Source organism: Ursus arctos, unplaced genomic scaffold (genome assembly GCF_023065955.2).
Source record: "Ursus arctos isolate Adak ecotype North America unplaced genomic scaffold, UrsArc2.0 scaffold_7, whole genome shotgun sequence".
Lineage (NCBI taxonomy): Eukaryota > Metazoa > Chordata > Mammalia > Carnivora > Ursidae > Ursus > Ursus arctos.
The window spans coordinates 33,102,464-33,118,219 of record NW_026623089.1 but is presented as its reverse complement, the minus strand read 5'-3'; the positions used below and the strand labels follow the sequence as shown (position 1 = coordinate 33,118,219).

The 15,756-nt window shown below is 37.7% G+C and overlaps 1 protein-coding gene across 4 annotated transcripts in view; it reads left to right on the top strand.

Annotated features, from left to right (window-relative positions):
• Nucleotides 1–15,756, top strand: part of EXOC6 (exocyst complex component 6) — a 344,161-nt gene that overhangs the window by 218,506 nt on the left and 109,899 nt on the right. For all 4 annotated transcript variants that reach the window (XM_048218941.2, XM_026481664.4, XM_026481663.4 and 1 more), the window contains 2 exons: nt 2,275–2,372; nt 14,385–14,490. In XM_048218941.2, coding sequence (XP_048074898.1) covers nt 2,275–2,372; nt 14,385–14,490 — 204 coding nt within the window. The remainder of the gene's footprint in view (nt 1–2,274; nt 2,373–14,384; nt 14,491–15,756) is intronic.

The window sequence follows — 15,756 nt, the reverse complement described above, 5'->3', positions numbered from 1 at the left end:
GAATTGGGGAGGGTCTTTTCAGAAAAACTAAAGAATATTGCACGATACTTAGTTTTTTAAATTGGCACTTTGCCACCCTAAGGAAAATTTTCTTTTCATATTTCATTTTATTACTTAAAGCTGACTAAACAATAACATTAAAAAGTAATACCAGCATATTATAGTTCTGTTTATTGCCTATTAAGCAAATCAAAAGTAAACAGTTATGATTCGTTTACTAACATTTTTTGAGCACCAACCATGTACTAATAGCTAGATGATGTATAAAACAATAGAAGACATAAAAGTAAGACAGTGGGATATAAAAATCCTTCAAGAAATTTATAGTTTAGTTGTAAACAAATAAGATGTATAAGACATATTAAAGTGGCAGTATATTAAAAAGCTTTGGGTTCGCAGAAGATGGAATGTCTAACTTTGGTTCCAGGATTGGGAAAGTCTGTATAGAAAGTTGAAATGTGAGTTGGAATTTTAAAGATGAGTTCAGCAGGTACCTATCAAGAAAGGGGCATGAATGGCAGAGAAAATAAAATAGCATGTGTAAACTACAGATCGAGGGATAGTATGGTGGGCATGAGATTGGTCGAGCAGCTCGATTGTGAAGAAGCTGTAGTAGGTGGGTGTGAGTAAAGAAGGGCAAATAGTGATAATGAAACTGACAAGGTAGTTTGACCCAAATTACGGCAAGACTTGTGGGACTTTAATAAGTCTTCGGTAGTTTTTAACCAGTGGAATGGTATGATCAGATTTGTATCTTAAATGATAATTTGGAGAGTCTTGGCAATAGACTGAGTTGAAAGAGACAGATGGTTGGAACTTCAGTCTAGGCAAGAGTTGTGAAGGACCAAAATAAGGCATTGGCACTGGGAATACTTCTGGAAAAAAATAAATGATGGAGAAGAGTGATAGATTTGAGATTTGTGAAGGAGGTGAAATCAAAAGAATTTGGTGACTGACTAGATATGTTTGTGGGGGGGGTCATTTAGACGTTTTTCAAGTTTCTTTCCTGATAAACTGGATTGGTGGTAGAACTATTAACACAGATAAGAAATAGGAAAAGCTCTTTGTTTAGTTGAAAAGGGAAGAGATAAGTTAACTTTAGCATGTTTGTTGGCAGACTGACTGGAGATGTCTAACAGGTGTTGGAATTAAATATTTGGAACTTCCAGAGGCATAACTAGAGATGTAGATTCAGAATAATCAGAGAAAATATTGTCTGAAGTCACTAGACGTCAGATTATTCTAGAGACCTAGAAGAAAAATCTAAAGATGGAGATAGAAGAAAAAGGGAAACTGGAAGGACTACTATTCATAGGTAAGAGGAGAGCAAAGAGAGAAAGTGGTGTTACAGAATTCAAAGCACTTGAGTTTCAAGAGAGGGAATGTAGAGTGAGAGATCATCGACTTTTATATTTAGGAGATAATCTGTGACATTGTTGAGAGCAGTTTTAAAGGAATAGGAGCAGCAGTTATATTGTAGTAGGTTTGGCTATGAAGACAGTAACAAAAGGAGGCATCTGTCAGGGCATAGCAAATCGAGGAAGGGCTTTTTTGTATTTTCTTACTTTTTTTGGTTTAAATATGGGAGGTAATTAGCATATTTATTTAGCCAAGAGAAAGGAACTAGTGGAAGTTAAAGACTATAGTGAATAGATAGTCCATGGAGCAGTTCCTGCAGGAGTAGGATCAAGAATAAATAAGTGGGAAACCTTGAAGGGAAAAGGGACAACTATGATGCAGCAGAAGCCTTTGGTCCTGAAATAGGTAAAATTTCAATGACTTTGAAGTTGGAAAGGAATAGTTTTGGAAAGTATATGTTTGATGAAAAGGTGTACATTTTCCCTATACAGTGAAGTTGATCTTAAATTGAAGGTGCAAAGGGAAACCAGCGTATTTTAGACACAATATATTCCCTTTTCTTCTTTTATCCTTTTTAGGGATCATTTTCCAAGACACCATTATGTAGATCACTAATCTTGAACTTTTCTCCAGTTTTGACTTCCAGTACTTTTTAAGGTTATAACAATGTAATCTAGACTGAAAAGAGAGAGTAGAAATTGAAAAATTATTCCAGCTTCATAAAACTCTTTCTAGACTCTTTCTTACTTAATGCAACCTAATAGAAAGTCAAAAGGATATCTTTTCATGCTGTTGGAATGACATACAATATATGGTATAGTGATCACTTTCAAACAATTCTTCAGTATTCCCAACATTTCTCTAATAAATATATTTACTTATTTGACTTGTTTATATGCTTTTGTTGTGTTTTAGGGTTATGGTTTTCCAGTGAACCGACTTTTTGACCTTTTATTTGAAATAAGAGATCAATACAATGAAACACTTCTTAAGAAATGGGCTGGAGTTTTCAGGTTAGTCAAAAGCCATGGAACCTTAATGTAATAGTGAAAAAAATTGTCAAATGCTAAAGTGATTGATTTTACATTTAGCAATGAAAAATGCTTATAATAATTTTTTATTGTAGTAAAATTTACATAACAAATTTTGCCATTTTATCCTTTTTAAAATGTGACATTAAGTACATTTATATTGTTGCAACCATCCCCACTATCCTTCAGAACTTTTTCATCTTCCCAAACTGAAGCTGTACCAATTAAACATTAACTCCCTAGTCCCTTCTTCTAGCCCCTGACAATCACCATTCTACTTTGTCTCTATGAATTTGGCTACTCTAGCTACGTCATATAAGTGGACTCTTACAGTGTTTGTCTGGTTTTTTGTGTCTGGATTATCTCATTTAGCGTAATGTTTCCAAGGTGCATCCATGTTGTAGCATCTATCAGTATCTCATTCTTTTTCAAGGCTGAATAATATTCCGTTGTATGGATATGACCACATTTTATTTATCTGTTTATCCATCTGTGGATATTTGGGTCATTTTTACCTTTTTGCTCTTGTGAGTAATGCTGCTGTGAACACTGATGTACAAATAAATGTTTGAGTTCCTGTTTTCAGTTCTTTAGGATATATACCCAGAAGTACAATTGCTGGATTATATGGCAGCTATGTTGAATAAATTGAAGAAGAGGAACCAGCATACTGTTTTTTCCACAGTGGCTGAACCATTTATAATAAATTTTTAGTTATATTACTTTTAGTTCTAATCTCTGTAGTTTTTTTCCCCCCAGTAAATGATTAGATATAAGGCTGTAAGCATTCAAAGGTATTTAGTATCAGAAACAGAGTTATAGCTTTTAAATTTTGTTTGGAAAAAACGCAACTAGATTTAAAATCTTTAAAGCATCCAATTAGGAAAATTACTTTTGCTTTAGTCATTTGCCTGCAGGGAATGGACAAAGTATTTTAAGATCTATATAATTTTGTATTACCATGAAAAGGGAAACTTGTTCCCTAATGCTAAAACCTTTTTTCCCCTCCCTCTTCCTACCCTTCTCCCTCCTTCCCTGTCTTCCTTTCTTTTTTCTTTCTTTCAAAAAAACTTGTAAATCTTGAGATCTTACATCTAGGTCACCAAAATGTGATAGAAGTGATGTGGCAATAGTACTTGATGAGATTAAAACAGAAAATATGTGACAGGATTTAACATCAGTTTGGCATTTGCCTCATCAGTTTTCAAAACTATGGAGTTGACCTTCAATCTTTTAAAAATACCCAAGTGATTCACAAGGTGACATACTCTTGTTGAAACCAACCAAATAAATACTTATTTGCACTTGTTTTATTAACAATCTTTAGGGGTTTTATTGTTAGGATGTTGTCTCAAGTGGACAGTTGACAGTCTTGATGAAACATGTATAAAGTGTCAACAATTTTTTATCTTTAATATTTTAGAAATACAGGTAGTACTTATTGATGGGGTGGTAATCTGTAATATATATGCAATGATAGAATGTGATATAATATGACATCTTTATAAAATCTTTATATATACTGATATATATAAAATCTTAACTTATAGGGTTGATGTTATTAACTTGCCCAGTTGTTTTTGCAATTGTTGATAGATTTGTATTGAGCCAGCTTTTTTCTCTTATGTATCATAAGACTTCTAGTATGAGGGGGGCACCTGGGTAGCTCACTTGGTTAAACATCTGACTCTAGATTTTGGCTCAGGTCATGATTTCAGGGTCATGAGATCGAGCGCTACATCAGGCTGCACGCTCAGTGCAGAATCTGCTTGAGATCCTCTCCCTCTGCCCCCCATCCCTCACCCCCTGACTTGAGCTCGTGTGCTCTCTCCTTCTCTCGCTTTCTCTCAAATAAAATAAATCTTAAAAAAAAAAAAAAAAAGACTTTTAGTAATGAGATTGTTCCCCAAGATTGGGGAAACCGTGAGTTATTGTTTTCTCTCTGAGAAGCTAATGGATTCATTAGATGAAGATAGGATTAATGTTATCCTTTTTTGTAGTTGGGGAAGATAATGAATGATAGCATGTCACTTGTAATGTATAATTCCCAAATGTATTTTGATTTCTACTTTCAGTACACTTCTAGATAATGCTTTTTGGTTAGATTTTTAAGAAGTAGCAGAGGGGCGCTTGGCTGGCTTAGTTGGTAGAGCATGTGACTCTTGATCTTGGGGTTGTAAGTTTGAGCCCCCCTGTTGGGTGGTGTAGAGATTACTTAAAAATAAAATCTCGAAACAAATAAGAGAAGCAGCAGAATTTAAGCTTTTCTTATTCCTGACCTAAATCTTCAAAGATTTTACAAGTAGTGAAGCGACAACCTAACAATGACAAAAAGTAAAAGTTATCATCAGTACTGAGTAATTAAAACTTGGCTATTTCCATGATAGAATTTGTAGTCTGACTATTGTTATAGTTTATTTATCGTGTGTGGTTCTCTCCAAATATATTGTGAATACCAGTGTTCTTTATATTTATATTCTTTTTTTTAATGTTTTTTTATTATATTATGTTAGTCACCATACAGTACATCCCTGGTTTCTGATATAAAGTTCGATGATTCATTAGTTGCGTATAACACTCAGTGCACCATGCAATACGTGTCCTCCTTACTACTCATCACCAGTCTATCCCATTCCCTCACACCCCTCCCCTCTGAAGCCCTCAGTTTGTTTCTCAGAGTCCATAGTCTCTCATGCTTCATTCCCCCTTCTGATTACCCCCCTTTCTTTATCCATTTCTTCCCCTACCGATCTTCCTAGTTCTTATGTTCCATAGATGAGAGAAATCATATGATAATTGTCTTTCTCTGCTTGACTTATTCCACTTAGCATTATCTCCTCCAGTGCCGTCCATGTTGCAGCAAATGTTGAGAACTCATTCTTTCTGATAGCTGAGTAATATTCCATTGTATATATGGACCACAACTTCTTAATCCAGTCATCTGTTGAAGGGCATCTCGGCTCCTTCCACGATTTAGCTATTGTGGACATTGCTGCTATGAACATTGGGGTGCATATGGCCCTTCTCTTCACTACGTCTGTATCTTTGGGGTAAATACCCAGTAGTGCAAGGGCTGGGTCATAGGGTAGCTCAATTTTTAGCTTTTTAAGGGACCTCCACACTGTTTTCCAGAGTGGCTGTACCAACTTGCATTCCCACCAACAATGTAGGAGGGATCCCCTTTCTCCACATCCTCTCCAGCAATTGTTGTTTCTTGCCTTGTCAATTTTTGCTATTCTAACTGGCGTAAGGTGGTATCTTAGTGTGGTTTTGATTTGAATTTCCCTGATGGCTAATGATTTTGAACATTTTTTCATGTGTCTGTTAGCCATTTGTATGTCATCATTGGAAAAGTGTCTGTTCATATCTTCTGCCCATTTTATGATTTGTTTATTTGTTTCTCATGTATTGAGTTTGAGAAGTTCTTTGTAGATCTTGGATACCAGTCTTTTATCTGTAGCATCATTTGCAAATATATTCTCCCATTCCGTGAGCTGCCTCTTAGTTTTTTTGACTGTTTCCTTGGCTGTGCAGAAGCTTTTTATCTTGATGAAGCCCCACAAGTTCATTTTATCTTTTGTTTCTCTTGCCTTTGGAGATGTGTCATGAAAAAGTTGCTTTGGCCGATGTCGTAGAGATTGCTGCCTATGTTCTCCTTTAGGATTTTGATGGATTCCTGTCCCACATTGAGGTCTTTCATCCATTTGGAGTTTATCTTTGTGTATGGTGTGAGAGAGTGGTCAAGTTTCATTCTTTTGCATGTAGCTGTCCAATTTTCCCAGCACCGTTTATTGAAGAGACTGTCTATTTTCCACTGGATATTTTTTTCCTGCTTTATCAAAGATTAGTTGCCCAAAGAGCCGAGGGTCCATTTCTGGGTTCTCTATTCTGTTCCACTGGTCTATGTGTCTGTTTTTGTGCCAGTACCATGCTGTCTTTGTGATCACAGCTTTGTAGTACAGCTCAAAAATCTGGCATTGTGATGCCCCCAGCTTTGTTTTTCCTTTTCAACACTTCCTTGGTGATTCGGGGCCTTTTCTGGTTCCATACAAATTTAAGGACTATATGTTCCAGTTCTTTGAAAAATGTCATCGGTATTTTGATCAGGATAGCATTGAAAGTGTAGATTGCTCTGGGTAGCATGGACATTTTAACTATGTTAATTCTTCCGATCCATGAGCATGGAATATTTTTCCATCTTTTTGTGTCTTCCTCAATGTCTTTCAAGAGTGATTTATAGTTTCTAGAATATAGGTCCTTTACGTCTCTGGTTAAGTTAATTCCAAGGTAACGTATGCTTTTTGGTGCTATTGTAAATGGGATGGATTCCCTAATTTCTCTTTCTTCAGTCTCATTATTCGTGTATAGAAATGCAACTGATTTCTGAGCATTGATTTTGTATCCCGCCACATTACTGAATTGCTCTATAACTTCTAATAGTTTGGGCGTGGATTCTTTTGGGTTTTCCATATAGAGTATCATGTCATCTACGAAGAGAGACATTTTGACTTCTTTGCCAATTTGGATACCTTTTATCCCTTTTTGTTGTCTGATTGCTGTTGCAAGGACTTCTAGTACTACGTTGAATAATAGTGGCGAGAGTGGGCATCCTTGTCGTGTTCCTGATCTTAAGGGAAAGGCTTCCAGCTTTTCCCCATTGAGAATGATATTTGCTGTAGGCTTTTCATGGATGGTTTTTATGAGATTGAGGAATGTACCGTCTATCCCTACACTCTGAAGGGTTTTAATCAGGAAAGGATGCTGTATTTTGTCAAATGCTTTTTCTGCATCAATTGAGAGGATCATATGGTTTCTGAGTCTTTTCTTGTTGATATGATGTATTACGCTGATCGATTTGAGAATGTTGAACCATGCTTGCATCCTAAGGATGAATCCCACTTGATCATGATGGATAATCCTTTTAATGTACTGTTGGATTCTATTAGCCAGGATCTTGTTGAGGATTTTGGCGTCCATATTCATTAGAGAAATCGGTCTGTAATTCTCCTTTTTGATGGGGTCTTTGCCTGGTTTGAGGATCAAGGTAATATTGGCCTCATAGAATGAGTTTGGTAGCTTTCCTTCCGTTTCTATTTTTTGAAATAGCTTTAGGAGAATAGGTACTATTTCTTCTTTGAATGTGTGGTAGAATTTCCCAGGAAAACCGTCCAGGCCTGGAGTTTTGTTATTTGGAAGGTTGTTTATCTCTGACTCAATCTCTTCATAATTAATTGGCCTGTTTAAAAAATCAATTTCTTCCTGTTTCAGTCTTGGTAGTTTATAGGTTTCCAGGAAGGCCTCCATCTCCTCCAGATTGCTTCATTTATTGGCATATAGCTGTTGATCAAAGTTTTTAATAATCCTTCCAATTTCATTGGTGTTGGTTGTGACCTCTCCTTTTTCATTCATAATTTTATTAATTTGGGTCCTTTCTCTATTCTTTTGGATAAGTCTTGCAGAGGTCTGTCAATTTTATGGATTCTCTCAAAGAACCAGCTTCTAGTCCTGTCGATCTGCTCTACTGTACTCCTGGTTTCTAATTCATTGATTTCTGCTCTAATCTTGGTCAACTGCTTCCTCATGCGTGGATTAGGCCTGTCCCTCTGTTGCTGTTCCAGCTTCTTGAGGTGAGAATATAAGAACTGCATTTTAGATTTTTCTATTCTTTTGAGTGAGGCTTGGATGGCTATGTATTTCCCCCTTAGGGCTGCCTTTGCAGTATCCCATAGGTTTTGGACCGTTGTGTTTTCATTCCTGTTGGTCTCCATAAATTGTTTAAATTGATTTTTGATTTCCTGATTTATCGAATCATTCCTGAGCAGGATGGTTCTTAGTCTCCAAGTGTTTGAGTTTCTTCCAAATTTTTCCTTGTGGTTGAGTTCCAATTTCAGAGCATTGTGGTCTGAGACTATGCAGGGAATAATTTCAGTCTTTTGATATCGGTTGAGACCTGTTTTGTGACCCAGAACATGGTCTATTCTTGAGAATGTTCATGGGCATTAGAATAGAATGAGTATTCTTTGGTTCTGGGGTACAGTGTTCTATATATATATATATATCTATGAGGTCCAACTCATCAAGTATGGCATTCAAAGCTCTTGTTTCTTTGCTGATTTCTTTCTTAGGTGATCTGTCTATTGCTGATAGTGGAGTGTTGAGGTCCCCTACTATTAGTGTATTTTTATCTATATGTCTCTTTATTGTGGTTAAGAGTTGGCTTGTGTATCTTGCTGCTCCCCTGTTGGGGGCATATATATTTATAATTGTCATATCCACTTGTTGGATACATCCTTTAAGAATAATATAGTGCCCTTCTGTGTCTCTAACTACAGTCTTCAGTTTAAAATCCAATCTGTCTGCTATGAGAATTGCTACCCCAGCTTTCTTTGAGGTCCATTGGCGTGAAAGATGGTATTCCATCCCTTTACTTTCAGTCTGAATGTATCTTTAGGTTCAAAATGAGTCTCTTGTAGACAGCAAATGGACGGGTCATGTCTTTTTATCCAATCTGCAACCCTGTGGCGTTTATGGGAGCATTTAGGCCATTTACATCGAGACTGAGTATTGAGAGATATGATTTTAATGATGCCATGTTGCCAGTAAAGTCTTTGTTTCTATCGATTGTGACTTTCTGTTCTGTATCACTCTTGGGGCCTTTTTACTTTTATAGAACCCCCCTTAATATCTCCTGTAGGGCTGGTTTCGTGATTACAAAATCGGTCAATGACTGGAGATTCTGGAAGGTCTTTATTTCTCCATCCATTCTGAATGACAGCCTTGCTGGATAAAGGATCCTTGGCTGCATGTTTTTCTCTGAAAGAGCTTTAAATATGCTCCCCCAACCCTTTCTCTCATTCCAGGTCTGTGTAGACAGGTCTGACATAATTCTGATACCTTTGCCTTGGTACGTGAGAAATTTCTTTGCCCTGGCCACTTTCAGTACTGTATCCTTGGATCTAATATTTGCGAAATGCACTATGACGTGACGTGGCGTAGGTTTGTCATGGTTGAGCTTGGGAGGGGTCCTCTCTGCCTCTTGGACACGAATGTTTGTTTCCCTTGCTAGATTAGGGAAGTTTTCAGCTACAATTTGTTCAAATATCTCTTCTAGACCTCCGTTTTTCTCCACCCCCTCAGGAATGCCGATGATTCTGACATTGGAATGTTTCACTGAGTCAGTAATCTCCCATAACCTACATTCCTGAGCGTGGATGTTTTTGAGTCCAGATTCTATTTTAGCTTTTTCTTTTACTAACCCATCCTCCAATTCGCTGATACGTTCTTCTGCCTCATTCACCCTGGCCGTCAGAGCCTCTAGTTTTGACTGCATTTGGCTCATAGAATTTTTAATTTCTGCCAGATTCGCTCTCATTTCCGCCCTTAGAGATTCTATATTCTCATTAACATTTTCGTTAATACTTTTTTCAAGTCTACACATCATCTTGACCATTGTTACTCTGAATTCCATTTCTAATAATTTGGTTATATCCATATCCATTAGTTCTGTGGCAGAGGCCACAGACTCACTGTCTTTTCTTTGCTGGGGGGGACTCTCCTTCTCGTCATTCTGATGAGAAGAGGTTGCGGGGTTGTCCAGAGCCCAAATTATTGACCAGGACCCAGGCCATGCGCCCTTGTTTTATAGGGATCTGAGGGATGTGGGCTTCTTGATTTTTCAGCCTGCCTTCTGGGGGAGGGGCCTGCTGCGCCGATACTCAGGCAACCCTGTTTGGGTAGAGTCTCCGTGTCCCCTGCGAGGGGAGATGGGGATGGGCACCCTGTGAGCCAGTATTTCCAGGCTTTTGTTCTCTGGTGGCTTTCCCTGGCGGTTTGCTGTGCCTCTTCTGAGAGTCAGAGTAGCAGTGGCCGAATCTCAGCCTCTGTCTCAGAACAGAGGGATCACGGACTGTTCTCCACTGATGTTCTGGCCACTTTAACTCTGTTTCTGTTGGTGCTGCTCAACCCTGCAGCATCCCGGGATGTACACCCCACACCTGGCGTCCCAGCCCTCGCTTCCATAGCCGGCACGTCTCTGTCCTTTGTGTTTCTAACACCGCCAGCCGCCAGCTGCCCCCGTGTGCTCCCGGAGGTCCTGGTCTCAGTCTGGTTCCAGTGAGCACACCAGTGCTCCGTTTCAGTCTGGTGGTGCGCGTTCCCTGGCTTACGGTCTCAGTCTGCTCTCTCGCAGGTGCCGTCTGCGAGTCCGCCCACTCCCCCGTGCAGGTGGCTACCGCTTCCTGGCTCCCGAACGTGGTGGTTCCCTCCCCCTTCCGTTTATCTTCCAATATCTGTGCACGGTTTCACGGCTTCCCGCTTCGTACCTCAATACTCAGCACTGGAAATGTTCATTTGTAGAGATCCAGATGTACCTTCCTGCATCTCAGGGTGATTCTGTGGATGTTCAGGCTGGTCTGGTGCCTATCCAACTCGACTCAGGGGACTGCCTGAAAAAGGGGTCCCCTACTCCTCCGCCATCTTAACTCTTCCAAAATTATTAAATTACATAGGAGAGAAAAGGGTAAAGAAAGGGGGGGGGTAATCAGAAGGGGGAATGAAGCCTATATTTATATTCTTGATTGCCTAGCCCCAAGTATAGTGCTTTACACAAAGTAACTTAGTAAACAGTCCCTTTTAAGACTACATTAACATTTTCAGAATGTGAATGTACTATTCAATAAATTATCTCTCCTTGCATATTAACTGATTCCTTGGCATTTGTGTAAAGTAAGTAGTTTATGGTCTTCTAGCAGTTTCTTAACCTGTAACTTACCTTTTTAAAAAATTTTAATTCCAGTATAGTTAACATACAGTGTTATATTAGTTTCAGGTGTACAGTATAGTGGTTCAACAATTCTGTTACTCAGTGTTCCTCAAAATAAATGTGCTCTTAATTCCCTTTACTTATTTCAGCCATCCCTCCACTCCCCTCCCCTCTGGTAAACGTCTGTTTGTTCTCTATAGTATAATTTTCCTTTTAACCCCTTATTTTAAAACACTGTTTAGAAAGAAATAGAATTAGGTGAAACCTCTCACGATATTTTAGGGAACAGAGTCTTATTTCTCCCCACGCCCACACAGTCTTATTTTAACTACCTTGTTCACCATCATGATTTACAAAACTGTGCCTTTATTTCCAGTCTCTCATCAAGACCCTAGACCATTTATCAGTGAGATAGCAATCATCCACTGTGGAAACTGCATCCTCTTGAGATCTTCCTTACCTCAGCAAATGTCTCTGATGAGGTGACACTTAACATCATTTGTCCCTTTGCCCTGTTTAGAAACCATAGATACATCCAGATTACACCTTCCTTCATAATTCTCATTTAGTTTTTAAATCCTGTCTGTATATTCTACTTCTTAAAGCTCTTGTTTTTGCCACCTCCTTTCTGCCCCCACTAGGACAGCTTTAATTCAGATCCTTATCACCTTTTATCTAGATTATTCTTCAGTATTTTGCACTGGCATCTGTTCATTGTTGTCCTTTTTCCAGTTTATCCTCCACATAGTGGACCTATGACATTTCTCTGCCTAAAACCTATAAATGGTACTCCAGGATAAAATCTGGGTGCCTCAGTTTGTCCACCTGCCTGGTCTCATTACACCTTGTCTTTTGTATACTCGATACTCCAGTAGGACTGCATTACCTATGGTTTACTCCCTCCCACACTCATACTTTTTCTTACCCCTTATGTTTTTGCTTGTTTTGTTCCATCTTTCTGAAATGCTGTTCTCCCATAATCTGATTAGAAGTATTTCTTTTTCATCTTGAAAGACTCTACAGAGCTCATGGCTTCTCTATAAAACTTTCCATGAGATGTCACCCACCTACTCTGATAAACTTAACCATTTCTTCCTTTGTGCTATTTATATAACACATTATTATAAACATTATTATTTGTTTTCCTATCTGTATCTCCAATAGGTTGAGAACAAAGATTTTGCATTTATCTTCATGAAGTAAGGAATTTTCATCACAATTACCCAGAACCTGGCGCACAATAGGTGCTCAATAAATATTAGTCAAGCTGAATTATTGATTAAAAGAAAGTTGATGATTGGACAGCAAGTATATTTGGACAGTCTGGGTTATGCTACGATAACAAAAATCCCCCATATCTTGGCCAATGAACACAGACATTTTATTTCTCACACAGAAGTCCCTAGTGGGTCTAGTAGTCCAAGATCCAGGCTGTTTGCATTTGTGTTTCTACATTCTCAACATGTGGTCTTCCCTATTACCATGGGAAAGAGAGTCACATATTTAGCTCATAAGTTAGGCTTGAAGCAACACCTATCACTTCCATTCACAACCCAGTGGCCAAAACTGGTGATATAACTGTGCCTTTGCAAGAGGGCTGTGTAGGAGAGCACAAGTGTACTGGGTGAATAGTAACTGTCTCTGCCTTACTAAATATAAAAAGTCCTTTTGTAAATACGACACTTTGAAAAGACTAAGTAAATGGAAGACACTGTTTCATCTTCAGGGAACTTATGATCTAGTTGGGAAGAGAGAAAAGACTTACGGTTAGAGAATTGTTCCTATCAAGAAATACACTGGAATACTCTTCATTTCATGGCTTTGTTTTTAGTTATAGATAATGAGTTTGTTCAGACTACACATCTTTTTTTTATTATTATGTTCAGTTAGCCACTGTATACTACGTCATTAGTTTCTGATGTAGTGTTCAGTGATTCATTAGTTGCATATAACACTCAGTGCTCATCACAACACATGCCCTCCTTAGTACCCTTTACCCTGTTACCCCATCCCTCCACCCCCCTCTCCTCCGAAACCCTCAGTTTGTTTCTCGGGGTCCATAGTCTGTCATGGTTCATCTCCCTCTCGATTTCTTCCCCTTCAGATTTCCCTCCCTTCCCCTGTGGTCCTCTGTGCTGTTGCTTATGTTTCACATATGAGTGAAACCATATGATAATCATCTTTCTCTGCGTTACCTACTTCACTTACCATAATCCCCTCCAGTTCCATCCATGTCTATGTAAATGGTGGGTATTCATCCTTTCTGATGGCTGAATAATATTCCATTGTATATGTGTACCACATCTTTTTTATCCATTCATCAGTTGAAGGACATCCCAGCTCCTTCCACAGTTTGGCTATTGTGGACATTGCTGCTATGAACATTGGGGTGCATGTTCCCCTTCATTTCACTATATCTGTATCTTCGGGGTAAATACCTAGTAGTGCAATTGCTGGGTCGTAGGGTAGCTCTATTTTTAAGATCTTGAGGATCCTCCATACTGCTTTCCAAAGTGGCTGTACCAGCTTGCGTGTACCAGCTTGCATTCCCACCAACACTGTAAGAGGGTTCTCCTTTTTCCACATCCTTGCCAATATTTGTTGTGTCCTGTTTAGTTATTTTTTGCCATTCTAACTGGTGTAAGGTTGTATCTCATTGTGGTTTTGATTTGTATTTCCCTGATGGCTAGTGATGTTGAGCATTTTTTCATGTGTCTGGTAGACATTTGCATGTCTTCTTTGGAGAAGTGTCTGTTCATGTCTTCTTCCCATTTTTTTTACTGGGTTATTTGTTCTTTGAATGTTGAGTTTAATAAGTTCTTTATAGATCTTGGATATCAGCCCTTTATCTGTAATGTCAGACTGCACATCTTCAGAATTGTTTTAGGGTCACCTGGCTGGTGCAGTTGGTGAAGCATGCAACTCTTGATCTTGGGGTTGTGAGTTCAATCCCCACGTTGAGTGTGGAGATTACTTAAATAAATAAATCTTTTTAAAAAAAGAATTGTTCTAGAATAAAAAACTACAACTAAAGTGCTGAGAGGATATAAAACAAATGGGAAGAAGAGATTGCATATGAATTTTGAGGGACAAGGTTTATTTGGTATTGAATTTTAGAATTGTCTAATAAAAATGCTTTTACAGTAATTGTCTTTTTTTTTTAAGTATTGTCTTATATCGCTCTAGTGATATGTTTTTTTAATGTTAAATTTTCAATTCTTCTTTCTTAACAGGGACATTTTTGAAGAAGATAATTATAGCCCCATCCCTATTGTTAATGAAGAAGAATATAAAGTAGTCATCAGTAAATTTCCCTTTCAAGATCCAGACCTTGAAAAGGTACAAGCTAGTTTTTAATTCAAGAATTTCTTAAACATAAATTCATAATAGTTATTGCTACATAATATTAACCTGACATTAAGTGAGAGTGGCTTCTTTTGAGACCTTTGTTGCAGTTATGTTATTTGAGAAAACGAATAATGTTTTATTAACTTTTAAAGATTATGTTACTACTACTACTGTTTTTGTGAAGTTAAGAAGGGACTTTCCTGGAGATACTAGGAGCGGTTGTCCAAAATGTTAGGTAAATTCCCAGGACAGGTATTAGTAACATTATGTGGATTCCAAATTAGATAAAGTAAATGTTAAGTAGATTATAGAAATAAGAATATATTCTAGGGAAAGAGAGGAGAATTTATTTGAAATGTTCATCACTGCGGAAGATCTTATTTTGTGTTTTCTTTTCTAGAAATATACTTCTGCAGAAAGTTTATCTTGGTTAAATTAGAGGTGTATGAAGGCAATTGCCAACTGTAGATTTTTTTCTTGAAGTAGGAATATGTATTTTTGGAGGCAAGATATCTGAACAAAAGCCAGGGTAGAGAAAGAAAATAGGCCAGCATGTAGCATATTGTGGGAACACACATGATTGCATATGTGTGTTCATACCTGCACACAAGCACACAATTGTACCTATCCAGTATCTCTGGGCAAAATCAGCTCTCCTGGGAAAAGGGTATTGTATTTTCTGTTATTGTCACTTTTTTATTCTTTTTTTTCCTCTTTACTCTTCTTTATTATTTTCGAACTCTTCTCTACGTTTGTATTTCTTCACAATGAAGAACAACAGTGAATTTCGAATGAATTGTGTGAACTGTGACTATAAATTTTTATTTTTTTTATATACATGAACTAGGAATACTATGTGTAGTAGTCACTAAATATAGGACCACGTAATCAAATGCAATTAAAATAGCTTTTAGATTATAGCTAAGACTGCCATCACATGTACATAATAGTTGTATTCTAATACACACAAAAGACCAGAATATTCTACATTCTACCAGAATATTTTACATTCTATACGTTGTAGCTTGGTTTTATTTTGTTTTAGTTATTGGTAATAAGTTTTTTCAGGCTATAGCGTCTGTATTAAGAGCATTGGATTTGGTCCAGGTTCATATGCCAGCTCTGCCTGTGACTTATTATGGGTAGATGACTTACCCTATTTGGACATTTGTGCCACATCTGTCAAATGAGAAGGTTGAACTAAATAATCTCTAATGTCCTTTCTAATTACAATAAATTATTCTAAATAGATTTATA